The sequence below is a fragment of the Pseudopipra pipra genome, chromosome 4 (genome assembly GCF_036250125.1).
Source record: "Pseudopipra pipra isolate bDixPip1 chromosome 4, bDixPip1.hap1, whole genome shotgun sequence".
NCBI classification, from domain to species: domain Eukaryota; kingdom Metazoa; phylum Chordata; class Aves; order Passeriformes; family Pipridae; genus Pseudopipra; species Pseudopipra pipra.
Window position 1 is genome coordinate 32,221,266 of NC_087552.1, and position 26,749 is coordinate 32,248,014.

A 26,749-nucleotide genomic window follows, 5' to 3' on the forward strand; every position below is an offset into this window, starting at 1 on the left:
GGCAGGTCCCTGTATGGTTTTGCAGAAGCTCAATGTCAGTATTCCTACTTACAAACCCTAGTTGTAGTCCTAGGGTAAGGAATCCGATGCAGAAAGCACAGGATAAAATTCTGTCATCTAATTTAACATTCTTCGTCATCTATCTGAGTTGAAGTCCATAAAAAAATAACTACCTAGATAGCCTGAGAATACCAGTGTGCTAGAACCTCCTTGAGAATAATAAATGTGGAGAGAAACACTGGCTCCACAGAGAGATGAAGCTTTTCCCCATAATTCTGTTGAGTATTTATGTCGCAATCAAAATTTGAAAATAGTAATACATAATCATAACACATTCTCTGCTTCACATTAGAAGTGAGATCTTTTATCTCTTGATTTAAAAATGAGCTTTGCATATTTAGTTACACACAGACTACTTAAGATACTGAATATAGATCAAGACTTCTTGAAATGACCAGGGAAACTTGGTTTTAGGTGTTAGATAATCTTTTAGGTTATTTTTTGCAGGAAAATTCTTCATGTAAAGGTTAGTCCTTTCAACTACTTATATTGCTCTTTCAAAATCCCTTATTATGTTTAATGTGTAATTTATGATTGCATTAGATGCTTATGGACGGAAAAGTAGCATGTTCTGTTATTTACCTTTATTTCCTTTGTGCCATTATATTTTAAAGCTGGATTTGTGAAACTTGATTTTACAGAATATTTAGTTATTTGAATGCCATTATCCCAGTCTTGCAGGTCATCTCATTGAATGTGGTGCTCAGTGTACAGGTGGAATATTCACTGATTGGCACACAGTACCCGACTGGTAGGTAATCTTGACATCAGTATCCATGTTTGTAGTGGACCAAAGATGAGGTTTCCTACTTATATCTGTGCTATGAGAACTGTTTCTACCTTACTCTTTTGGGGGAGGCAATATGGGCCTCTTGATATTTTGCTGCCTCAACTTTTCTACATGGTCTGTTCTTCCTAGTGCAGTTTTCCTTTTCGGTCAACAGGGGTCTTTCTTTTGTTAACTTCAGTAAATTTTGAAAAAAAAATTAGCCCTTTGATTATTTTTTCCTATTTCAGACTATTTCCTTTGTTGTCATCTGCTTTCTGAAAAGATATATTGTTGACTGTCAGGTGTGACTGTAATGAAAAAGACAATATCGATATTTTGGATGCTGTTATATTAGTCTTTAGTTAGGTCAGAGTTGCCTACTGGTCAGTGACAAGTTTTATATAATTTGCTGTGGTAGGAATGAATATATGCCATAGTCCTGTCCTGCTGTATAACCTGATCACCACCATTCAAATGTGTTGAATAGTCAGTTCTTTCAAAAACTTACGTGTATCTTGTCTTCAGACCTATTGAATTAGACTTTCATGTAGGTGTGTCCTTCTGCCTGCTGATGGAACCTGCTTTTGACCAGCCTGTGTTTAAAAGTAGTTGGGAAATACATTTTTGCAAAGGCAAGTGGTTCTGGTTCCAGTTTATTCCTGTATTTCTTGGGATGAGAGGGAGGAATCTTGTCCTGTGCTGTATCATGAGAGAGACAGTGCTTCTTTGTGTGGTGGAGGACAGGGCTGAAGAGCAGTGGGGAGATGCAGGAGAGAAGGGTGGCTTTAATACAGCGTGTTCCTGTTCCCCAGTTGACTGTGGTCCAGGTGGATGAAGCAGCAGTGCCCTGCAATCTGAGGAGCCCTAGGGTTGCCAGGCTTTTTTCTTCTTCTTATAGTGACTGCTTCTGGTACAAAGTGTGATCCTGAAAGATGTGTTCTGCTGTTGTGAGTTCCTGAACACTGCTGATTTAAAGGTAAAGGCATGTATGGCATTGAAAGAAGCAGAGTCAGACATTTCTTCTCACCTGTTAGAAGTATACTAGCCCTGAACAAACTGCACTCGCTTTTCATTGTTGTGTTTTACGGGAAATCAAATGAGACAGTTTATAGTAACAAGATGCTCTATTTGATTTGGAAATTTATAACTGCTAATCTTACTCCTGATGTATCTCCCAATGGTTTTATGATGATGTCTCATGAAAATTTTTTAAATCTTCTGTGACTCCAGAAGACCTTGCTTTATAAAAAATGAAAGTAAAAAAACCAGAATACTAATTTTCTTATTAAAATGTTTGATAGGTCATTAAGGATTTTTCTGTGAGGAATATCAGTCTGGTTTAAAAAAAAAAAAAGGAAGTTTGAGTATATTAAGCTGTGAGCTACTGGAGTGTGAGTAGTTAATTTTACAGATGAGTATAATACATGGATATGCATAGCTAATACTTTTATGTCTGTAAGAATCATAGAACTGTGTCTAAAATCATAGTAGACTTGTGGCTTAGAGCTGACTGGTGCTCTATTGATATAGAAATTTAGCACCTGATACTGCTCTGTTACCTTGTCCCCATCAAGCTGTGTGAATACTTTGGAACCATACCTGATTTTATTTGTGCTAATATAACAGTTATTTACCTTCAGTTTAAGTCTGGTAAAAATTTAATCATGATGCCTTAAAACTAATGGTTTTTTTTGCAAGTTCAAAGTCATAGACATTTAATTGATGAAATTCTTGAACTAAAACCATGCGACACATCAGTCTATATGATAAACTCCTAAAACTAGGCAAAACCAAAATAACACGTGAGCTTTGTTTTTACGTTTGGAGATGCAGAGTGGAGATCCACTTCACTGACTGAAGTGGACTTCTGATCCAGCACATCCATTTAGGATATGGGAGGAAGGAAGGAGGGGAGGAAATTAGTTGTTTAATTTGTTTCCTAATAAATAAGTGCTTACTGTATTTAGGCCCAAGTGCATGAAGGGGAAATATTATGAAAGCTTTTGGGCTGCAGAAAAATGGAGTTTCCATTTGATAGTTTAGTAGTAACCTGTCCCCTTAAGTTAAAGAAACTTGGTGACTTGGGATTTTTGTTATTTAAGCAATCTGAATCTGTTTTCAATGCATGGACATCATTCATTCATAATAATATACAATAATATGGTAACTCATAGTCTCAGTAATGACTAAAACATGTCATACCTGCTACCACCAACACTAATTATTTTGGCAGTAAGTCAGCAGAGCTCTGACAGTTTACAGAAATTACTTGACTATGTCTATTAATGATTTCTTCCTCATTTATGAAAAACGACATTTTTAGCAGCCTCCTGAAAGTCAATGTGCATAATTTAGATCTCAGTAAATCATAGTGTCTTTGATACATGTTAAATCCAAACCAGCCCAACAAAGTTAGCAAATGGGAGGGGGAAGAAGCCAAATTAAATCTGTGTGTTTGTCATTAATGTACCTTTCACATACAAATTTCCCACTGCCATAAACATGTTCCTGCAGCCAAGACCATTCACCATTCAGGTCTTGCAAGCGTGTCCCAGACCTTTACTAGAGCTTCAGAAAACCTGTCCCATGCACATACTGTTCTCTGGTGACTGAACACTGGAGGGCACCCTCTCTCCTCCTCAACCCTACTGCAGAGGGTGGGCTTGGGTCATTTCTTTGACTGTCCTTGTTTGGTTTTTTTTTCCTCCCCAAGAATAGTAATCCATGTGGCTCTTCTGTCTTTAACTGCTGAAGAGGGCTTAAGTGTACTGCTAAGAAGGACTGACGGGCATGATTTTTTCCTAACTTGTAAACAAAAAATCAAAGAATTTATCATGTTTCAGTCTTAAAAACCTTATCTGTGTGTTGTTTATGCATATGCAAAATAATTAACAAATAAACAGGAGCACTTTAATCTAAATAAAGCCAGGCAAGTTAGAGCTTATATTCTGTGTGTATGCTATCATGTCTTGATGTGTATAGAGGTACTGGATTGGACCCACTTCGTTCACACAACATAGTTTTTTAGTTGGTGGGGGTTTTGGTGTTTTCTGCGGGTGTTTTGTTTGTTTATTTTTAATTTTCTTGAAATGTTTGATGCAGATACTTCTGGGAACTCAATTCCACTGCAAAAGGGTGCTTTAAGGAATATTCATGTGTGTATATTGTGGCTATTTAATGGTTAGCTATTAAAACCTAAGCTGCTATTTCATTTTCTTTGTTGTGTCAGTAAAGTAAGTTTTTAATGTAAAACAAGTGAAGTGCATGTTCCAACTCATGACTCTCCAAGTTACTTTAGTTGATAGAAGCCAAATTTCCTTGATTTCTCTCTATTCACCTAAGGCACTTTCTTTAATTTTGCTGTGTGTATCTCCTTGATGCATTTGACTTAAAGGCAGGAATCTTGAAGCTGTAAGGTTTTATCCAGTTTTCATGAAAACAGGCAGACAGGTAGAGGGGATAGGTGATGATTACTTTCCCAGTGAGAAGGTGGCTGCTTGACTCGCCTCTTGTGTGCATTCTCTGATGACAGAATGATGAGCAGAGACAGTGCAAGAAACCATTAGTTTACAGTCTATAGAAGTCTAACGTGCATTCTTAAATGCTGATTTTAAGTGTTATCAAAAAAGGCACTTATTCCTTTCCTGTTATTTGTATAGTAATTTATGTCAGCAGATGGTCAGCAGAAGTGAAAATGCGTCACTGCTCCCTGTTTAATGTCTAGCACGTAACTGCAGGCCTGTCAGTCTCACTTCAGTGCCTGGTAAAGTTATGGAGAAGATTATCCTGAGAGGTGTTGAAAAATACCTGAAAGACAATGCTGTCATCAGTCACAGCCAGCATAGCTTCATAAGAGAAAAGTCCCGCTTATCAAACCTGATTTCCTTTTATGACAAGATAACCCACCTAGCTGATCAAGGGAAACCAGTTGATGTAATCTTTTTGGATTTCAGTAAAGCTTTCAATACAGTCTCTCACTGCATCCTTCTGGATAAAATGTCCAGCACAGCTGGATAAACACATCATGTGGTGGGTGAGCAGTTGGCTCACGGGTCAAGCACAGAGGGTGATAGTGAATGGGGGAACATCAGGCTGGTGACCTGTCACTAGTGGGATTCCACAGGGCTCCATCTCAGGCCCTGTGCTCTTCAGCATCTTCATAAATGACTTGGATGCGGGACAAAACTGGGAGGCCCTGCAGAGAGGCCTCGACAAATGAGAGGACTAGGCAGTCACCAACTGTATGAAGTTCAGCAAGGGAAAGTATCGGATTCTACACCTGGGACAGGGCAACCCTGATTGTATGGACAGACTGGGGAAATGAGATGCTGGAAAGCAGTGCCATGGAAAGGGACTTTGGGATCCTGGTTGATGGCAAGTTCAACATGAGTCAGCGGTGCCCTGGCAACCAGGAGGGCCAACCATGTCCTGGGGGGCATCAGGCAAAGTATTGCCAGCCGGTTGAGGGAGGGGATTGTCCTGCTCTGCTCTGCACTAGTGCAGCCTCACCTTGAGGTCTGTGTGCAGTTTTGGTCACTGCAATTAAGCTATTAGAGAGCATCCAGAGGAGAGTAATGAAGATGCTTGTGGGTCCCTTCCAACTCAGCATATTCTGTGATTCTGTGATCCCAATGAGGAATTCATACAATGTCTCAAAATGAACTGTATTGCCAAAACGATATTGATAATGCACAGCTCTGTTTAGTTTCATTTATCCCCAGACATTGCTGTCTCTCACTATTATTTAGTGCCAATGGGTGATTAGTACATTGTTTTGTTTTGTTTTGAAATGCAGGAGAGAATAAACTAATGCTGATCAGTAGAGTAATCATTTTGAGGAGATGATAAACACTGACATTTTGTCCTAAGCCAAGAGTGTACAATGATTGAGACTGCATAATCTTCTGGCCTGGAATGACCAAAAGGGTAAGTGAATAGCTGTAGTCTCTTAAGGGCTGGATCCAGATTTTTTAATTTGGGAGTAGAACAAAATCCAGCATGCGAGTCCCAATCAGCAATGTGGAATGCTTTTTTTCTCTGTACCACCACGTATTCCAGACAGCTGAAAACACAGGCAGCTGGTCTGATTAGGCTGAAATTGTCTGGCCATTAAGTATTTAAATACAATACATAGTCTGAAATGCCCTAGTCAGCATAGATAAGCGATGCAATCAGTAAGTTTTGCCTAAAGCAGAATTGCATGCTAGGAAACATTTTGGTACCTACGTGTAAATAGATGCTTATACCTTTACCCATAAGCTTGTGCTGATCTTGCCTGACACTTTACTAGTTTTGAACTTCTTGTCAAAACACTGCTGGAAGTGGTAGGAGCTTCTCCTTTTTGCCTAATAGCATTGTGGTTAAAATGCATACCCAGGCAGTTGAGAAGCTTGGCTTAGAGCTCTCTTCAGCATGACATTCATTGAGTCACGTCCCAGGAAACTGCATCAGTTGTAAAGCTAGAAGTTCATACCACAGCTTACTTGGATTCTGGTTCACTCCCATGTCACATACATTGCTGTGGCTTTTTTGTTTTCTTGCAGTAACTTCCCTTGCAAGTAAATGTATTACACCAACAGTCCCCATCTTCTGTTGCCATTAATCTCAGTCTAGCAGTAGTGGCTAGAATGAGATACTTGAGGGATTTGATACTTTATGACCTGTCTCAAACAAGGTCTTTCCCCAAAGTACTGATCATGGATTTTCCTTTTGTTGTAATGCAAATGGTGTAAGATGCATGGCAAAATAAGAAGGAAGGCTGTCTTCGTGGCTCCACAGAGTTGAATAGTGAATTGTCCTGGAGTAGAGAGAGGGGGGATCTCTTCTTAGGCAATTGAAGTTATCACCTCATACATGCCCATCCGCTGTAACATTTCTGAGAGCCAAAACTGAAAAAACCCTAGCATTTTACATGGAAAAAATCAAAGTCATTGGCAGGCAGAGAACTGACAGGAGACTCAGTTTCAGAGTCTTGATTGCTGTAAGAATAGGACAGCAGCTGTAGGTGGTTGATGAAGTTTCTGCAGTAGTAAAACCGGTTTTGTGACTTAGGTACCCCTGTGCTGTAATCAGTGAGAACCTGCTTTAACTGTTAATGCCCATCTAGCCCCAGTTTGAAGGGGTTTTCTGAGGTTTAATCTTAGCTTCGTTTCATTCAGTGCTGTAGTTGACTAATGTGTGTAATTTATTTAATTGATAAATATCAAACATGCAACCTGAAATGGACCTTTTGGATTAAAGAATGATAGTTTTCACAAACTGATGTATAGTACTTCTCTATTTTAACTCTGTTGAAAGAACTGCTCAAAATATTCTAAAAGTACTACTTGATATTTATCTCTAGTATTACATTTTATTAATTACACAATCACATAATTTAATTAGAATTCATTTTAGTAGTTCCCTTTCAGAATTGTTTACACTGCTTGATCTTGCCTTGTTCTGCATAGGAATTTTGTCACTAAACTGATACAATTCTTTTATTATTGAAAGGTGCCACTTAGACACTGTACTGCTTTGGGTGCCATGACTGTAATTGATGCTGAAGTTCATAGTTCTGTGATTTAACTCCCCTGCTACACTACAAAATTAAAGCTTGGCTGTGGGTTATGGGCAGCCTAAAGTTGGCATGTTCCCTTCAGAGCAGATGTCATATGGTGTGTAGTCATTCAGCAAAACCTACTAGTGAAACAGGCAAAGAGTTACTGCTTTCACTGGAAGTGCTGGTCAGGGTGATGGTGTGATCCATGTGATGGTGTGGTATGTGCTAGAATACCTGGTTCAGGCAGCTACTGCTTCTAGAGAGCTCTTAATGCCAGGTTTAAGTAGATATCACTTGACCGAATCGTGCCATAGGAGTGACAGACCAGTTTCTTTCCATGCTGAAAATTAATTTTAAGTAATGTCTTTTAGCAATTCACAAAATACGTTTTTCTCTTAAGCGTACATATGTTAATGTGGATTATTACCGTCATCTGCTACGAGATAGTACTGGATATATGTATTTTTCCAGTCATCCAGTTAAAATACAGATAGAATCCAGGGGCTTCTTGCTCAAGTCATTGCATCTCTGTGTTGTGAATTCTTAAAAATTTCAGACCTGGCATGACCTAGGAGAACACTCATCTTCTGCAACTAGCAGCATTCAGGAAAGTTCACTGGGTAGTGTTGTACCCCAAGGAGGAAACATCCCTCATGTTTATCTTTGACAAAGGCAAAAAGTCTTCCCTGATACTTTCATTGTGAAATAGAGTAACAATTAAAGAGATGACCAAATAAGTCACTGATTGTAGTGGTTTTTTTCACTGACCTTTCTGGGTCATAAATTTCAGAATGGTTTAAATATAGCTAAAAATTCTAATCATGCTAGGACATGCTAGTATCCTGTGTCATCATGCCTCTCCTAGGAAGACTTTAAGACTTTTATTTTTCCCCTTTGGTTTGGATTTGGTGTTTGGTTTTTTTGTTTGTTTGTGGTTTTTTTTGTTTTGGATTTTTTGAGGGTGGTATTTGTTTTTGTCTGGGGTCTTTTTTGTGTGTTAAAATGTCTTCTCCAGACAATTTTCTTACAAGCTTTGTATCAACACTTTGCTGCAAGTCCTAAGAATTGAGTGTCTGTTTTCATATAGCAAATAAATCTCAAAGTCAGAGGCTATTTAGAAGCTGTTTGAGAAAGTACCTATATGAGCTCCTTCCAGCCACTGTGGCAGTATAAAAAACTCCACCATAAAGATCCTGTCTTTTGTGGTCCTAAGATAACAAGAAAATCTGAGTCTGTCCTTTTGCATACTGAGAGACCTGAATAATAGTGTTGTTTATACTGATACTGTTTATCTGCTGTCATCCATGTTTGGTCTTCTTTTAATGACTTAAGTATTTGCCAGATTTTAACCGTTTCAGGGGGTGAAATTTCTCCCTTTGCCTCACTACAGCATATTTGGGTTTTGTTTTTAAACGGCTTGGATCTTTTGAGAGTGGAGCTTGGGCAAAATGAAGTTCAATCACTGTCAGTAGAGTCAGTGGTTCAGAGTAGGAAGTTGAGTGTCTACAGTCTAGTTCTTCCTTCCAAACAAAGGTCACTCAGGAATAAGTGCAGGAATGTATCGTAAGAGTTCCATGTGCTGATGACTGAGATCAAAGTGGGCTGCAACAGGGATGCTGGTTGTCAGTGCAGTGAGATTGCACTGGGTGATGTGTCTTGAGGGAAGGGATATGTTTTGGATAGGTGATTCAAATAAGCTGCTTGGAGCCTAACTCACAAGGTGCTGTTGACTTAGGACAGATAGATGGTAGGGTCAAAACACACAAGGATGGCACCAAGAGGGTAAAAGCATCTTAATTCTAGCCTTGTTCAGTCACTGATCCTGCTTTGTTACCCTGGACAAATCATGATGTTTCCTGTATGCATCTCCTTACTTACAAAGTTGGGATAATTACATACGTTAGTCTATTACCCTACATTAATGTTCAAGATAAAGAATTGAGAGATTTTTGGGGTGTTGGTTTTTTCTGTGTTACACTTTAAAATGTGGTATGTTATACTTGTTGCTACCATCTTTTCTCCCTCCTCTTCCCCTAGAAAAACCCCACTAGAATAACTTGTATAAAAAATTGTTGATTCCTTTCAATTCTTTGCATTCACCAGGGTGGGCTTTTTTTTTGTTTCCCTACATCTGTTTGGTGGTTTAACTAGTTTCAAAGACCAGTCAATTGAAGTATAATCTTTACTGATTTGATATGGGCTTTTCTAAGTGTTTACTAGCTACCATACTTTTAAAGTTTTGTATGCTATAAGCATTAAAGTTGCTGATCTCTGGTAACAGATCTTGTATCTTAATCCTTTTTTTAAATAATGGGGTTATGTTTGAATATTCCCAATGATAAGGAATCTGCTCAAACTCCCATGAACTTTTACAAATGTCCCTTAAGAGTTCACTGGTTTCTTTGCTTACTTTCTTCCAAACTTTGTGGATTTATGTTAAACAAACTATGTTCATGTAACCTTTGCTGATAACGAATTTGGTTGTATGTTCAGCACATTGTTACCACCAGCAAATAATTAAATTCAGGGATAGACTGATTTTAAGTTTGTGTGAGAGACCTGAGGGTCACTGACTTCAATGAGTGTGATGAACTTCACCACCTTTCATTATTAGGACCTTTTTAGAACAGTTTAACTTTGGCAAGGGTCTATATCTCCTTCTCTTTTTGTGTTCATTTTGTGTTTCTGGGACCCATGTACAAATTTCAGACTTCCTGTGAGAGGGTTAGCCAGGTAGCCTTTTTAGAAGAATATTAGCACTTATTTTAAATCTCAGGTACTTCTGAAAAGTTTTAAGTCCTTAATTTTGCTCAAATTCTCTGTAAATAAAATAAAAACCTTTTACCTAGAAAAGCAGATGTCTGCATCTCATCCATATAATCCTGAAAATTCTGCCCTGCTGCTGTAATGACCAGCATGTGCCTCTTATTATGAGTTACTCAATTAATTTTGTATATTAACGCTTGTGAGAAGGTGAGGGGGAAGAATATTTTAATTTATGAACATATCTATAACTTTACTGCTTTTGTTTTTGCTATGCCTATGATTAAAACTTTCCTGTGTATCATTGATGTGAAATTGTCCTAATATGTGTAATTATTCCTGTTTTCTACTTCCCTTCATTTCTGAGACTTCCAGTACAGTTTGTTCTTCCTGCTTTTACTGCCTTTTTACAAATCCAGAGTGCAGGATGTATTTACATGTCTTCCCTTTCATGCTATGTGTGCTGCAGTAACCAAACAGGGCTAGAATTAGCAATCATTGTTTTTCTTCTTAATTTATGTCTTTAATTATAGTCCTCTAATTCTTTCAGCTTCTTTTTATTCAAACCATTTCTGTTAGTGTCCTTCTCCATTTCCCTCCTCAATTCCATGTTTGCTGTTGGTATCTGCTTTTATGTCTGCATTTCTTTGCCAGACAATAAACTGCATCTTAATATTTTAGTCGAGCAGTTTGTCCAGTGCTTTTTCTTAGGTATGTTTCTGTAGAAGCAGCCAGATCTGTTAATTCTTGATAGGTTTTCTTTAATTGGTCATTACTATAAAATTCTGGTGTGGTGTTAATAATTTTTCTTTTCACTTTTCCTTTGTATTTATAGGGTTATTTTCTTAATGTTTTTCATGTTCTAGGCACAACATAGGCTTTCCCATTGTAGAATGTTCCTCTGAAGGAGACTTTATTCTTTCCAAACCACCAGACACAGGGGGACTAATCTCTTTTGGCACTGTAGCTGAACAGTTGGTATATGAATTGGGAAATCCTCAGCGCTATCTTTTACCAGATGTTACATGTGACTTTTCCCAAGTTTCGATCACTGAAATTCCAGGTTAGTCCTCTTACATGTAAAGAGATCTGTCAATGAATTGTGTTATCGAACTAAAGCAGCTACTTTAATTTCCATGTTGTCTCAGCATATTTTTTGTTAAATCAGTTCCTTAGAGTGTGATACTGTATTAAACTGATTTTTTTCAAGGACTTCTTATAGAAATTCCTTTAGAAATTTTAAGCATACTCTTATTTATCTTGCTGACTAATTTGTATCTTTGATCGCTATTCCTTTTGTTTTACTTTTTAATGCATGCCCTGCACCTACCAAGTCCTTAAACTGTGTATGCAGCATGAACAACACTGACACAGCTCCACTATGATTTCAATATTTTTTAGACTGCAGCTCAATTTCTTTTCTCAAAGAAAAAAAAAAAAAGGTTGTGTACATGTTTTAACTTAGGACATTTTAAGTGTTAGTAACAATGGAAAGTCTTTCAAAGCACTACTTCGTAATGGTGTTTTTCTTAGACATTTAGGTGGATCATCTTAAGTGGTAGAAGCATGCTTAGGCACAGGATTGCCACCAGAAAATCAGTGTTTGAAAAAGTCCATTTGCTATTCTGGAAACACTTAACAGCAGTAGACTAAAGGTGGATATAATATATGTTCAAGATTTAGCTTCAAAAGCAAACCAAACAAAAAACCCCCAGGCTTAACAGATTTGAAGATCTGTAGTTTGAGCAAGACTGTCATTTAAAGTTTGTTTTTTACTGCATCTATGTTGTATCCTTTTTCATTCTAATGGAACTTATCTGTGACAGTATGCCGAGTGTCTTTATAAAGCTTAGAACAACTGAAATCTCAAATTAAAAACTTACTGTGATAAAACTGAAAATGCTGTAACATGAAAAATATTTTAATAATAAAAATTCCATAAAACAATACATTGAACCTTCTGCTCATGCAACATAAGCAAATGGCAGTCTGATAAGGCTACTCTAAGCCCCCAGTCTTTTTTTTTTTTTAAAAGAAACTCTAACCTTCGTATGAACTTTTAGCTTGCAAATGACCTGATATGACATGTTTGAACTTAAAATGAACTTTCACATGAACTTTCAGTTAGCCCTCTTAGAAATATAACAGATGGAAAATGGGCAGATTTCTTAAATATTTCAGTTTGAAGTGCTTTGACACGTACACCAGTAAAAACAGGCAAGCTATCTACTTCTGCTGTTTACGTTGCCACTTTTATTATGCTGCTGCATTACTTGCAGTGTTTGAACTGAGAGGTGCCTTTGTGGTTTTTTTGTCAATGGATGCTATGCATTTGTTTTGTGGGATTTTTTTTCTTTGTATTATTCCTTTACCTGAAAAATGAAACTCTTCCAGATCTTCACCCTGACTGTATTCAGACAGTTAAATTAACCTCATGATATTTGAGTGATGTGTAAAATTTGTACTGGTCACATTTTGAGTATATTTTGATCTAGTCTTTTCAGAGTATTTGTATAAAGCTTTAAACTGCTTCTTGAATGTTCGCTAGCACAGGTTAGGTACAGATGAACTGTAGTATAATTCTCTGGCATGAGGTGCTGATCCTGCACTGCTGATTTTAAAGGAGTTGCACCTATTGATTTTCTCTAGTTCAAGCTTGACCTGATGCCAAAACAGCAATTTTCTTCCTTTTTTTTTTTTTTTTTTTTTGTTGCACTAATACTCCTAACACTGAACTTGGTAGTTGCCCTGGAACATATATTCAGACTGTTCAGTTTCTGTTATTGACAAGAAAGCTAAAGTTAAGTTATCCCTTAATTTACTAAGCTATCAGCAAATAAACTCTCATGGTTTCTCACCTTGTTTTGTTTCTTTACCAAGTGAGGGACTGCAGTCCGCTCCAGCCAGCTACAGTAAATTGTATGTTCTGTGTGTGTGTGTGCAATAACTGGCTATTAGTGGGAAATAACTATTGAGTCTGAAGTCCTAAGGCTGCTTTCTGTGTTAAGTATTTTTAAGTGTGTGAATAAACATTTCAGTCACCCTTTTAAAAGGCTCACGGAAGTCATAAATTTAGTCACCAGTTCACTGTGCTTTCTGAGGCAGGAAGGACTGTTTTGTGAGAGGTTCTCTCATCTGTGGCAGTACAGCTATCAACGATTTACTTTTTAATTAAGAGCATTTGATTAATATGTATCACAAAAGAATGTCTTTGAAGTTATATTGAAGAAGCTTAAATACTGATTTTTAACCGCTGTAGGTTTTGATGGTGGAGCAGTGAAAGTTTGTGGAGCCAAAGGATTGCCTCCGTCAACATTTTATAAGGTATTACCTCATACAGTGGAGTGTGAGATATCCTCATCTTCTCTGCCCCAAGAGTAAAAGAAAGAGGAGAAAAGTTTAAAAAGACAAACCTTATTTGATATATAAAAACTTGTTAATTTGTATAATGTTAATAAGTGTGTATTTGTATAGATAATAATTGCTTGAGAGCATTTATTGCATATCAGTACTGAATGGCATGTAATTTCATAATCCCTTTATTGTTAGGTAAATGCCACTTATCTTGATGGCTTCAGAGCAACTGCTGTCTGTCCAGTGGGAGGTCCAAAGGCAGTACAAAAAGGAAAACGCACTGCAGAAGGTATTCTGCAAAGGTTAGTATTTGAGTCTTGGAAGGGGATCTGTTTTTTAGTTGTTTTGTTTTTTCAGAGATAATGAAAAAAATAATGTTGCTATCATATGTCACAGTTGTAACATTGTAAGAACCCTTGAAGATTATAATCTTCCTATTTGGAGGACATTTTAAGACTTAAGTAGCCTGTTCAGGAAACCTGCTTTCAACATATAACTGCACTCATGTCAGTATATTTGGGCAAGGAGGGATTCCTCTTAAATATAATTCCATATCCTCACAAGAGTATCTGAGCATTTATTCCAATAGCCCCAGTCTTTCTAGTTATGAGATAAATTTCCTTTTATATAAAACTTCCTGCCATCCTGTTATAGACCCATGCAGCAACTACACTAGAATAGTCAGAAATACAGGGTTTACTGTGAACTTATAGTGACTGCTCATGTACCTGTGTGCAGCATTATGGTGAAGGAGTCATTGACTGACTTCCCTCAAGAGACATGACAGATGAGAGCAGACTGATAGGGGTGTGTAAACTGTGCAAATGCTAAAAGAGTATGTGTTCAAGAGCTGCTGAGAAAATCAAATGATGGAAAAAAACCTCCAGGAGGTGTTAGATACAAAGACTCAGGGACCCAGAACCTCTGAAAAGCACCCTTTCTGGAAGCTAGGTCATTATTTTAGAAAAAAAAAATAGATGGATGTATTTTCCCTTTCATATTTGCTCTTGCACATTATTTCAGACTGGACTACGTGAATCTTTTGCCTGATTGAAACAGCTTGTGGTGCTGCTGCCTCTCCAACCTCTAGAAAATTAATTCAGCCTGTTTACTGTGGTCTCCTGAGTAATCCTCAGAAGAAAGCTGATGTGAGGTAGTTGAAGGCTGGTTGACTAATTTTGATAAGTAGCCTCTAGCCCATGAGGCATGCCTGTAGGCATGTTCTCTGTGTTAAAAATCACAATACACAAAAATATATTCTCCATCTCAAATGCAGTCTTAAACAGCTTAATTTGTGGAATTGTTTGTGTGGCATGTTCAAAAGATTTGTGTATGTCAGCCCAGACAGAGAATAAGAATTATGCTGTTTGGATCCCTCTCAGAGAATGCTCTACCAGCAGTGATATCTCTTTAGGAAATGTTGACTTCAGTCTTTTCACCAATTCCTGTTCATAGAATCATCAAGGTTGGAAGAGACCTTTAAGATCATCAAGTCCAATCATCAACCCAGGATGATCGCTGTAACCCCTAAACCACATTGCTCAGTGCCAGATCCAGACACCTCTTAAACACCTTGAGGGATGGTGACTCCACCACCTCCCTGGGCAACCTATTTGAATTGCCTGATCACACTGACAGTAAAAATTTTTTTTCTAATATCAAATCTGAATCTCCCTGTCTCAGCTTTAGGCCATTTCCTCTTGTCCTTTCACTGCAGTCGCAGTAGAAGTGACTGACCACTGACCTACACCTCACTACATTCATTATTGAAAGCAGGAGAGATTTGGCAATATGTGTGCGAAGAAGACTTTTTGGAGTAGTCTCTGGTGTCCTTTTATTTTGATGATTTTATTTTTGATGAAAGAGCTAAAAATTATCCATAGAATGTATTTTGAACTGTAATATCTCTGACTGTAATGTTTGTAGATAAATAATATAAAATAACTTACTACAGACACAGTTTGCAAATTAGTTACCTTAAATGAGGTCTCTTTTCCTTTTTTCTCATCAAAATTAAAGGTGGCCTCATTTGTGGTACATGAACCACCTTCATCTCTTTACAGCAATTAGAAAATTATATTTTGTATTTAACTCCTGTACATTGCTTCATTTCTTCAGGTGCCATGCTAATATTTATGACAAAAATGATATATTAGCAGTGTCTTTGAAATGTTTCACCTATGCAAACTATTTTTCTCATCCTAACATAATTCCAGTGTTTCAAGTGATAAAATCTTTTTTCGATCTAGAAGAGTGCCAGACTAAGATTCTTAGGAAACCAGTTTAGGGTCTTCAGAATTTAACTTATTTTTCCCGTCTGCAACATGTTAACAAGTCAGAGTATTTTTAACAGTTGGATGCTCTATAACTTTTTTCTACCTTTTTTTTACTGTGGGGTTTTTGTGTTGTGGTTTCTTTTTTTTTTTTTTTTTTTTGGTCTTCATATGATTTTTTTTTAGTACTTGACAGTTGGGCTGTTTTTTCTGAGTTGTGGCAAGCAGTCTATTTATTCCAAATTTAGTATTTGTCAAAACCCAGCATTAATTCCTGTCTCTCTTAAAGCAGTGTGTGTTTTCGTGCTGTATAAAAAGGTAGTGTTCATACTCTTTATTGTGATTGGACAGACTGGGCACTCAACACAATGTACTTTGTAGTGGGAATATGTGTTTTATAAAAAGAATTTGAGAGATTGCAGTGTCAGACTGGACAGGCACAAGTGATGAAAAAACATGCTCTTTAAAAACATTATCTGCTTTTTGGCATTTGAGTTGTATGTTCATTAATTCCAAGTAATCATCTTTTAGGCTTGAATAAGTGGTTCTCCTTCATTTGGTTTCCCCCCCCCCCTTCATCAGTGCCTGTGATGTAACAAGATTGTTTCTTGTATTTATCGGTAGTTCATAATGCCTTATAGTAGAAACAGAGTTACAAACTGAATTAGCAGTGTGAAACCCTGGAAGATTGCATATACTCTAATGACATTTGAAGCTCTCTTTATTTCAAAGATAACAGTAAGAACTGAAATACATTTATTTGTCTTTGCTTATCATCTTTCAAATAATTTGAATAAACAAAAGGCTCAGTTTGAAACCCAGGGATAAATTCATAGGCATGACTTCCTTGTCAGTAATCACTTGATTTGTAGTTTTCAGATATATTTGTTTAGTGTAAAGTATCCATGGTCCAGTTTACGTGACAGAGCTAACTTCTGTGGACCACACAGGGCTACTTCAGATAATTGTTTTGAGGCAGTTTACTAATGAAAAAAAAAATCATTTGTTGCAGGACTCGTCTTCTTTTCAGTCAGCTCGGTTATGAAGATTACAGTGCAGTTAACATACAGATTTTAGGGTCTGAAGATACATATGGACCTCATGCTAGAAGGAGTATAGATGGTGTAAGTATTCAGTGGAGTGTTCTTAAACTTTTACTGACCTCTTTTAATCTTTCCACATTGTTATCTTTTCCACAACTTTAAAGGAAGTCACTATCATCTTGGGAATTTCACCCCTTCATGTTGCAAAGAATTCAGTGTCACTACTTAGTGTACAAAATTAACACTGGCAAGGTCTTTGCAGTATTGGGTCTTCCAGAGGCACTGATATAAAATCTTACAAAAGTGTTGTTGTAGTCCATTCTAATGTTGTTCATCTAAAGAAATGTCTTATAATAAAGTTTTGATCGCATAGACTTTAATTGCGTTAGATGTAATGCTGAAAGATCACATTATAAATATTGCAGAGTCAGGAAGGATCAGCATTATTGTTGCCTGCACAACTTTAAAACTGCCTGTGAGTACTACTTGTGAAATAATCTTCACATACCTAATTCTGCATTGTATTTTGTGACTGAATAAATTCATATGTAGGAATATGAATGATGGCTGTAGCCACTGCAGCTGTGATATCCATGGTCTGTTTTCCTAATCTGAGAGTATGAAAGTCCTTTTTAAAGGAAAAATGTAAATCTTGCCCTCACTTACATGCACTTTAAATATTTAGACAGTTTAATTTGTTCCAAAACAGTAGCATTTAATTCTTCTTTGTCAGTGGCAGTCTTGGAAAACTCTTAAGGTACACGTGGCAAAGCTCTAAATTTGTTCTTAGTGCTGACACTTAATAGCTGACAATTGGTGTTGTATGGGGAAAAAAGAATGTGATCTGGAGAAGGACAGTGAACTTCTTACTAAAATTGTGTTCTTAGTAATTGCTCAAGTTATATCTGCAGCTATCCGTTTCAGCGCTCGAGTTTCAATTTCCTTCTGCACAGCAACAGGAGTTGCTTCCTGAGGACTGAGCATTATAATGTGGTCTTTTTCATTTTAGAATCATAAAGCCTGCAATTTTAAGTGTGTTACTGAGATTGCAGCATCAAAATTTTGAAACATAGGAACAGATGTCCCAGATGTTCAACTTGTCTGTGTTTTGTTCGTACCAGCTTCTTATGATTATGCACTGTAATATATATTCTTTAATTAAATTGTTACATCGGAGGTTTTCTGTCATTGTATAGAGTGAATAATGAGTTGAAGAGCAATTTCTCCTTCCTAATTGTTGAGTTTACCTTGCTTGCAGAAAATAGAAGAATTTTTTCAAATGAAATTGAGTATTTTGTAGTATTTTCTGTATTTCCAGCCTCAGCTCCCAGGTTTCATATTAAAAGTAAACACAGCGTTACCGCCATTGTATGTGCTTCTCATACATGCCTTAAACAGGATGTGAGGCTAAGGCTGAAATGCAGGAAATCGCTCTATTGCCTTCCTGCTTCGTGGTTCCTCCAGCTTTTTAGAAGAAACTAGCCAGAGGAGTTTTCATCTGGAAAGCAGACGTAGTAGCTTGAGAAAAAGGGTTGGGGATTGGGATTTGCTTTTCTATTTGAAATATAAAGTCATAGAATCCTAAGGAAAACATTTACTCATTGGGGCTTCAGGTAGGAATAATGTGGTCCCTTAAACATTCTTTCCTGCCATGTCTTTCCATGCAAAATTAGACATGGTTATTTGGGTTACAAATCACAGTGGTCTAAACCAGAGCCATATTATGCTAAGCAGAATATTAACACAAAAGGAAAACAGTTCCTGTCTTGAAGGTTCTACCATATAAATTTGAAGAGAAGCAAATATATAAGTGAATACCAAGACAGGGTAAGTTGAATAACATTTGGAGCTCTGTGTAGACAGCTGGTTTGACTGGACTGATTCTCATGCCCATCTCTCAAACTAGTGCAGAGGTTTGCCTTTGCAGCTGTGAAGTCACTGTAAATGCCAGGCTTATATAGGCCTGTATACTGTAGTCTGAGCTGCTGTGTGGAGTATTGACTCTTTCTGATGGCATGAAGTATCCTTGAGAAATAAAGGAGTGCTTGCCCCCTTTCCTTTCTCAGACTTCTCTGCCTGTTTATGTGGTTGCTGCCTTTCACTCTAGTAGCTTTGTCAGCAGTAGTGTCCAGCATGAGCAAGAAAGAGACCTGAATTGACACCATAGTGGTGTTTGAATTTTTTTTTTTAATATCTCCTGTTCTGTCGTTTTTTGCTGGGGGAAGGAGTTCAGACAGTGACAAAGTGTCAGTGAGTTGTTTAGAAATACTATATGTGTTTAATGTAAAAGATATCTATTAATAGTACATTGAGCATTAGAGTTTACTACATAAAAACTGTATGTGCTTTGTTAGTTTTCTGCTAACCCTTTGTTAACTGATGTACAACACATTGTTAAGACTTTGTTTTCTTATTTTTTTATTTTAATTCTGATACTGGAAGATTAATGACTTTAAAATAGTTCATATATCTAGTTTTAATGCTGGATTCAGCCACTGAAAACAGGATTCATCTTATTTTAATGGACCATTGTATGTTGCAATTGTGAGCAAGGAAGTAAACCTAGAACTTGAAATGAAATAGAAGCATGTGAATGCATGAGTGTGTTTTGTACAAGGGCATTTCCTATTCATTATTATCTGTAGTAATTTAATGAATTGTGTGATAGCTTTGGGAACAGTAAATGTTAAAATTACTCATTTGTTGAGTTCATTGCATGGCTGCATATTTTTTGTGTAGCAACTGTTTTTTTACAGCAGCTTAGTGAAACTTTCTTAAACTGGAATTTATTTTTTTTTTCTAGAGATATTTGTTATCTCTGTTATCTTGATCAGGACATCTCTTCCTATATTCATAGAAGGAAATTTTTATCCTTTGAGTGATGCCTGATCTACATGATCAGAAATAATATAACCTTTTCCACCTTGGCTCTACTAAACTTTTATTTTAGGGTTTGCCTACACAAGTATTGAAATCATCTGATAGAAATGTGAATCAAGTTTGCAGGATTTCCAATATGAGAGTATTATGGCAGGTATTTTCCAGGCTGAGAGCTTGGAGGCTGAGAAATGAACTGTGTGTGTCCTATGAGTCTATTTAGGAGTACTTAAGAAAAAAGGAAGCAATTATGTTTTTTATTACCTCAGAGTACCTCTGTGTGGATATGCCGCTAGAATTGGGAGTAGACAAAAATATTCTTTCAGCTTCATGAATACTTAGGACATTGGTTTAAACATACTAAAACAAGAAGGCCCTTCATTATCGAATTTTAGCTGATCACAAGCTATAAAGTAGGAAGTTTTCCTCCCTTGGTATAACCTGACATAAGCGATCCTCTTTGTTGAGGGATTTTTGTCATGTATTTCAGTTGGAATAGGTTTAGTAGTCTGTTAACATAATGATCTCTTTGGGATATCAAAAGCTGACAAATAGAAAGGAATTAGTTAGACAGGGCATTTAAAGAGTTATGAAGTGCTCTAAGCTCTGTAGAATAACAAGAGAAAATGAACTCCGCACAAACTTTCGTGGTTTTTTTCATGCTTTCATGAAATACATCCTTTCCTTTCCTGTTGACTTAAAGAAGGACATAAACACTGGAAGAAATCTCCTAGTGTCTTGTAGTCACTTATCCTTTTTTGATTTTTATATTGATTTAAGTAAACCAAGAATTTCACGTAAGGTTACCAAAGAATGTTTAGAAACTTTGTATTCATAAACAAAACAAGAGATGACTTCAAGAGAGAAGGAATACTCTGCTGCAGAGCTCTGTACCTGAGTAGTGCTGTGAGGAACTCCTGACCAGCAGATTTTGACATCTTGTGCAATCCCATTTCATATGTACTTGCACTTGTGCTTTAAGGCAAGTAAGAGACAGACTTCTATTGTGGGCAGATTTCATAGATTCAAAGGTGAACTAAAGGTGGTTCTTGCTGGTGATTGCAAATTCTTGAATAAATAGTCTTTGCCCTCAGTGAGACCTAATGTTCAGTCTAAGGCTTTTGCCAGTATATTGGTTCCAACGGTGGATCCTTCAGTGGCTGATAGCAGATTTTTAGAGAAGTAAAATCTTAAGCAAGAGACAGTGCTTATCAAGTCTGCAAGGGCAGGTGTTTTAGTTGACTGTAGAGTTGGGAGCACAGTACTGGTTTGATTTACCTTTAGAGGGAGCATCTCCTCTTTTCTCTGAAATCCTGGTGAGTTTTACACGTTCTCATGTGTACGTCCCAAAGATTAGGTTTGAATTCTTTTCTGTGGACAGATCTGCTTCCTTCTTGATGCTGAGAGAAGCGCATCTGGCTCTCTAATTTGGCCCCAAAGTACTCTCAGTGCACTTAAGAGTAAAGTTTGTTTGCCGGTTCCACTGAGAGTGAAGCCAAGTATTTGGTATTGTTAGTTACAGTACTTAATTCTTGGAGAATGCTGGAGAAGAGGCACAGTGTCCTAGCAGTCTGAAATACCCAATAGTTGATTCTGTGGTAGCAAAATGAAGATAATGAAATATTAATAGCAAATTATAATGATGGTGGATGAAAAGTCACTGAATAGTTTAACTTGAATGCTGAGCTACAGTTATTTTTCAGTTTGGTAAATTTAACCAATATTCTACATCTTAAGCTAATCTAATTTCAACCTTCTTGAAGCAGGGTCCTCGGGAAGCTGTTATTTGGCTTGCTGTACACCATAAACAAAAAGAAGCTGTAGAAATCTTCTCTAGAGAGATTGCACCAGCTGGAACTGGCATGGGTAAGTACTCATATTGTCTTCTAAGAATTTTAAAGTTACTTTTTTATTTAATTCTCTGAGCATGACTAGGACCTTGTGTTCAGCTTAGAAGCTCTGTTCAATTTCACTGTGTTGTGCATAATGAAATAATTTTTTAAAGGGTACTTATGTTTGGTGTAGAGATGGAACCCACAGACATTAGCAAAATGATAAAATGAAAGTCCTGAGAGTTTGCCTTTGTGTTCCTCTGAGACTCTATCTTTCCATTGCTGCCACTGTTCCTTCCTGGTTTTTTTCCTTTTCCTTATTTGTCTTTGTTTTCCTACATGTGGTTGCACTGAGTGTTTTACTGTCTTCTACCATGTTACTGTAAGTTAGTGATGGTATTAGACTTCACTGGCAATAAACACTGAGTGCTACTCAGCTGGCAAAAATTTACCACAGTGTCCTGCTATAACATTGTAGTTTATGAAGAGCTGTGCAGTTGGAGGGTTTTGAAGGTTCTCTTCAGTACTTTATTATCTGATGTTACTGCAAAGGATTTTTATTGATGCTACTGTACTTCTAACCTGTTTAATGTGTAGCTGCTTGTATAAGTGCTGCATCTAATTCTTATTCATAGTGCATATTAATGACCCAACTTAAATTACCATCTTGCAGTATTGTCTAACCTCAAATTATTCTGTCTTCAGTGTTTGATTTTGTATGAATTTGTGATGTATTGCAATGATTAAAAGATTTATTTTTTAATTGACATATTAGTTAAAATACTGGGATTTAATTAAGTCCATCTTAGTCTTGAAGGTATATTGTAAATTATTTGCATAAGTCACCTAATGCGAAGAGATCTGTACTTCTACTGCTTACCTAATGTTTGTTCCAAAAAAATTCACGTTTGTTCTTTGTAAATGTCATTGGATTCTCTAAATGTTCTGGGGGGACTTACTGTTTGATTACTTTGAGCAAACTTTTTTTTTCTGTTCTCTTCACGAGTCCCTTAAGTGTCACCACTGTATCCATCTCAGTTCTAAGTAGCTCATTCATATGTTGTGATTTGGTGCTTAGGTTGTGGAAGCTAATCTGGCTTTTATTGTCCATTTAAAATGAATTTAAATTTCCTTATTTTGAGTACTAGAGCTCAGATATTTTGTAAAGGCTTCTGCATATCTTGATGAAAACTATACCTAGGATTTATATAGGTCTTCAAAACTAAATTCCATGAGCTTAACCTGAAACTCTGAACTTCCATAGCAAATCTAGAATCCTGATTAATGAAGGAGTGGTTAGGTGTTGCCTTGCAGTTAAGGAACTAGTCTTTTTTTTTTTCAGTGGATTCAAAATTACTTAGAAGCATGTGCATTCTGTGCTTTAGTCTTTACAGCAGTAGCAGAGAACAGTTAATGAAGGATGGTTTGTTGGTTTTTTTAAAAGTTGTGTTTATAGTGACAAGGTCAGTGCATGATCATCTTTTTTTTTAATCCCTACAATATAGAGTATGGTCATATAAAACTAATTGCAAATATTCATTGAGATAATATTTTAAAATTTTGCAATTCTGAAGGCTGATTAGCGGGTGAGCATGTAGCACAGATATATGTTGCTTCTAAAGACTTGGGTTTTAGCTAATGAATGAAAAATGGTATTTTCAGCATTGGACCAAACTGTCCTTTCTATAACTAGTTAGGGATTCGTAACTGAAGTAGTTTTTTCTTTACTGAATCAGTAAAGAAAAAATTACTATGGAAGTAAATATCTATTCTTACTATTTATTCTACATATGCGTAGACAATTCCCTAGAAAACATCTTTTTGAATGAAGTAAAGCTGGGTGGATTTTAAAATAATTGCTTATTTGTCAGATCCAAAGCTAATGGACCTGTACTTGTCTCTCTATCTTTGCTGCTTCTTTTATAAAGTAACTGCTACATATAGAAACCACCTTTGAAGTCTGAAAGTGTTAGGTTTACTAAGGGTTCAGTTTTTTCCTTTTACTGCTGATCTTTGCAGAATGAAAAAAGTGGAAAATCTGCACTACATGGATTGGGTGGAGTATATACAGTATGGAAATTTCGTTACCATAGTATGTGAACATCTGTGCCTTAAGGTGGCTGGCAGACTTTCAGTTCATATTATCAGGGCTTTTGTGATGAAAAAATGCATTCCTGTGTAGAATGGGGTTAGGCAGTCTATGTGGATGGTGGTAGGGATGCTAGTTTTGTTTCCTAAGGGAATAGCTTAAGCTTTTTAGAACATCCTGTAGCAGATATTCTCAAAAAAATTGAAATCTGTTTCAGTTACAGAAGTGCTGCTAATGAGCAGCAAAGGGAAAGAGGATATTTCTGGCATCATCTGGGGCATCTGGTGATAAACAACACTTTTGCTTGCCAGGTACAGGACTGCAACAAGGTTTTTGGCCTCCATGATATAAATAACTAGTGTCAGAGGGTATCAGAGCTGTTTACTGCTGTTTGCTGACATGCTTCTGAGTGCTTGAACAACCACATAGTCCTTCTTTTTAATTTGTTGAAGATATATTGTGACTGCTTCGTATGGTCACTTCTTTCAGTTGCTGTTGTGTGATGAATTTCTGCATTACCTGCACCAAATAAACTCTTCTGTATGCAGAGAAGGGTCAGATTTGGGATATAAATGCTTAGTAGGCTACTTGTTGATGTGGAATATGCTTAAAGCAGTCATTATGAAGAGTCTTTTCTTTCTTCAGTGAGATTTAGAATTGTGAAACCCTGCCAAACAGTAATTAGTGGTGTACTAATAACTGAATCAGCTTAACAATGCTTAGTTTCTGACAGTAGTGTAGATTTTCAGGACTTGCTGGGAAGAGCAGAACAAGGAATTCCTGATGCTTAATTATCTTAAAACAGGCAGCTCCATAGACAAGACTTGAATAGATGGGTAAATGATCTTGGGAACAGAAGCCAGACCCAAGATTGTTGAGATTGTTGTTGTCCTAGGTGAATTATCTTATATGGATGGAGCATACCTATGAGATGTGGTTTTTGGATCTATGTGATGTAACCTTGTGTGGCTTTGTTCTGCCAAATGGTGGCAGTTGTGGGGGTGCACACCAAGTGAGATTTTAAGCATGTGGCTTTTCCTGATGAAAATCCTTTAAACAATGAAGTCTTGTGTTTCAAGGATTGCCGGCTTGGTAATGCCCCTCCCAGCTCTCCTGCATTAGTTCACTTCCAGGAGGTGAGATAGTGACTGAGAGTCATGGCAAACAACCCTTTTCTTCTTATTTTGCTTATATTTTAATGAAGAACTGAGAAAAAGCAGAAAGAAATTATAGATCCTTCATAATGGACAGTAGGGAGAAAGGAGTTGTTGTTGACTTGCAGGGTTATGTCACTTGATCTGAAACACTTGCATTATGTTATTTTTTGGACATTTAAGAGTGACCTTTAAAAAACAAGGTACATTTACTAGATCTGTACCAGACAAACAGGAAAAAAAGAAAAAAAAAATTGCCCATCTGCTTGACCTGTATCTAGTGATTGCAAAGTATCGTTTTTAACTCTATTCTTTCACCTCAATAGCAGTTTGGTGTTTGTTACTCTAAGTGATGTGTGGACAGTTGTACAGATGATAATTTTCATACATAGCACCTTTCATCCAAGAACCTTTAGAAAGCTGTGTAAAGACAGTCAGCTAAGCTTTCTATTTTCTAGTAACATTGGAAAGTATTTATCTGCTTTACAGATGGTTTCCTGCGATGGTGGAAGAAAGTATAATGGCAAAAGAATGTGAATCAGAGTCCTTGGTTCTGCTTTCCCTGTAAGAAATTCTGAAGAGCAACTCCACCAATCTTTAAGGGGACCAAGCTGTCTAAAATTTAGGAATGAGGAGTAGAAGAGAAGAGTGATTGAGAAAGGATATTTGATGGCTCAGAATAAGGGTGGGGAGTCGCAAGAGATCCCGCTGCATCTTTTGAGATGAAATCCAGGAGAACTGTCACTCTTAGTGTTTCATCAGATGGGTTTAGCCTGCTAGTTACTACTTGTGAAGCCCTGAGCTAGAGTTGGTAGGTAGTTTTATTTTGGTAGTACCATAATATGAAAATTATAAATTGTAGGTAAAATAGGTATTAATTTCTTTTAAAGTCAGTACTAAAAGACTATAGTTTTGGTTATTTTCACTTAGACTAAATTTGAAGCACTTGAGATAAAATGTTTTAGCTATTTGCCTGAAACTTTTTGAGGGAGTTTTCAGTTACATCTTTTCAGACTTTGCAGAGAAGAACAGTAAGACAAAAAGAAATTCTTTTTCTTCCTGTGATTAAAAAGCACAATAATTTTGTTGAGGAATGATCTTCATAATGCTTCACTTCAGAGACTTAGAACTTCGGGAGTTAGGTCTTGAGTGTCAGAGGTGTGCTTTTTAGTGAATTTAAAGTCTTAATGTTAGTATTTATTAACTTCTGACTTACTTTGCAACATGATTTTTGGGTAGGATACATTTTTTTTGTGCATTCATATATGTAAAAGATAATAAAACTTAGACCTCATAAAAGGAAAGCACTGTATAGCTTCTATAGCTTTTAGTCAGTTTAAGAGTGCTGATTACTCCTTCTCCCTCCCTTCTTCTTCCACTTATGGCAGATCTTTACTTCTGGTAATCAGTAGAAAGACAACCATCTTCAAGGCATTGTGCTGATCTGACATTCTCAATTTCTTACGGAATCTTATCCTCTGTGTAAAAAGAAGAAATGCCATTTATATGTTGGAATGGGCTGAAGCCTGTGTGTTTGTGCTCTGCCATATAGACAAGGAGTTAGACCTACAAGAGAGAATTTTGAGAAATTGCATCTCTTAATAAGAGGCTTCCATAATCAAGAGTGAAAGACTGAGATTTCATAGACATTCCCTGACATTTTTTTCTAATGCTTTTTAAATTTCCATCGTTTTTGTTGGAGACCAGTGGGACACATGAGTGTACTTCCACAGAAATTGTTTTTAAGTATTATTGAAACTGCAGATGAGATTCTTAAGCTCAGAGAAGAATTTGAAGCTACTGTATGTAGACATGCCATACCTTAGAGAGCAATTTGTTGTTTATTTTCTGTTTGGAATGGAAGACATTTACTGTAAACTTCAGTTGAGTATGGTATTTAGTTTACCAGTTCAAACACTTAATCATTTTACATTTGGATTATGCTCTTCTGATGAACTTAAAGGGATACAAATTATTAAAAAAAAAGGCCAAAC

The 26,749-nt window shown here is 36.8% G+C and overlaps 1 protein-coding gene across 1 annotated transcript in view; it reads left to right on the plus strand.

Annotated features, from left to right (window-relative positions):
- The window catches only part of LOC135413765 (uncharacterized), a 64,578-nt gene that overhangs the window by 10,200 nt on the left and 27,629 nt on the right, over positions 1-26,749 (plus strand). Inside the window, exons 9-14 of the mRNA XM_064653905.1 lie at positions 734-811; positions 11,000-11,196; positions 13,393-13,457; positions 13,683-13,789; positions 16,773-16,884; positions 21,447-21,546. Of these exons, the coding sequence (XP_064509975.1) occupies positions 734-811; positions 11,000-11,196; positions 13,393-13,457; positions 13,683-13,789; positions 16,773-16,884; positions 21,447-21,546 (659 nt within the window). The remainder of the gene's footprint in view (positions 1-733; positions 812-10,999; positions 11,197-13,392; positions 13,458-13,682; positions 13,790-16,772; positions 16,885-21,446; positions 21,547-26,749) is intronic.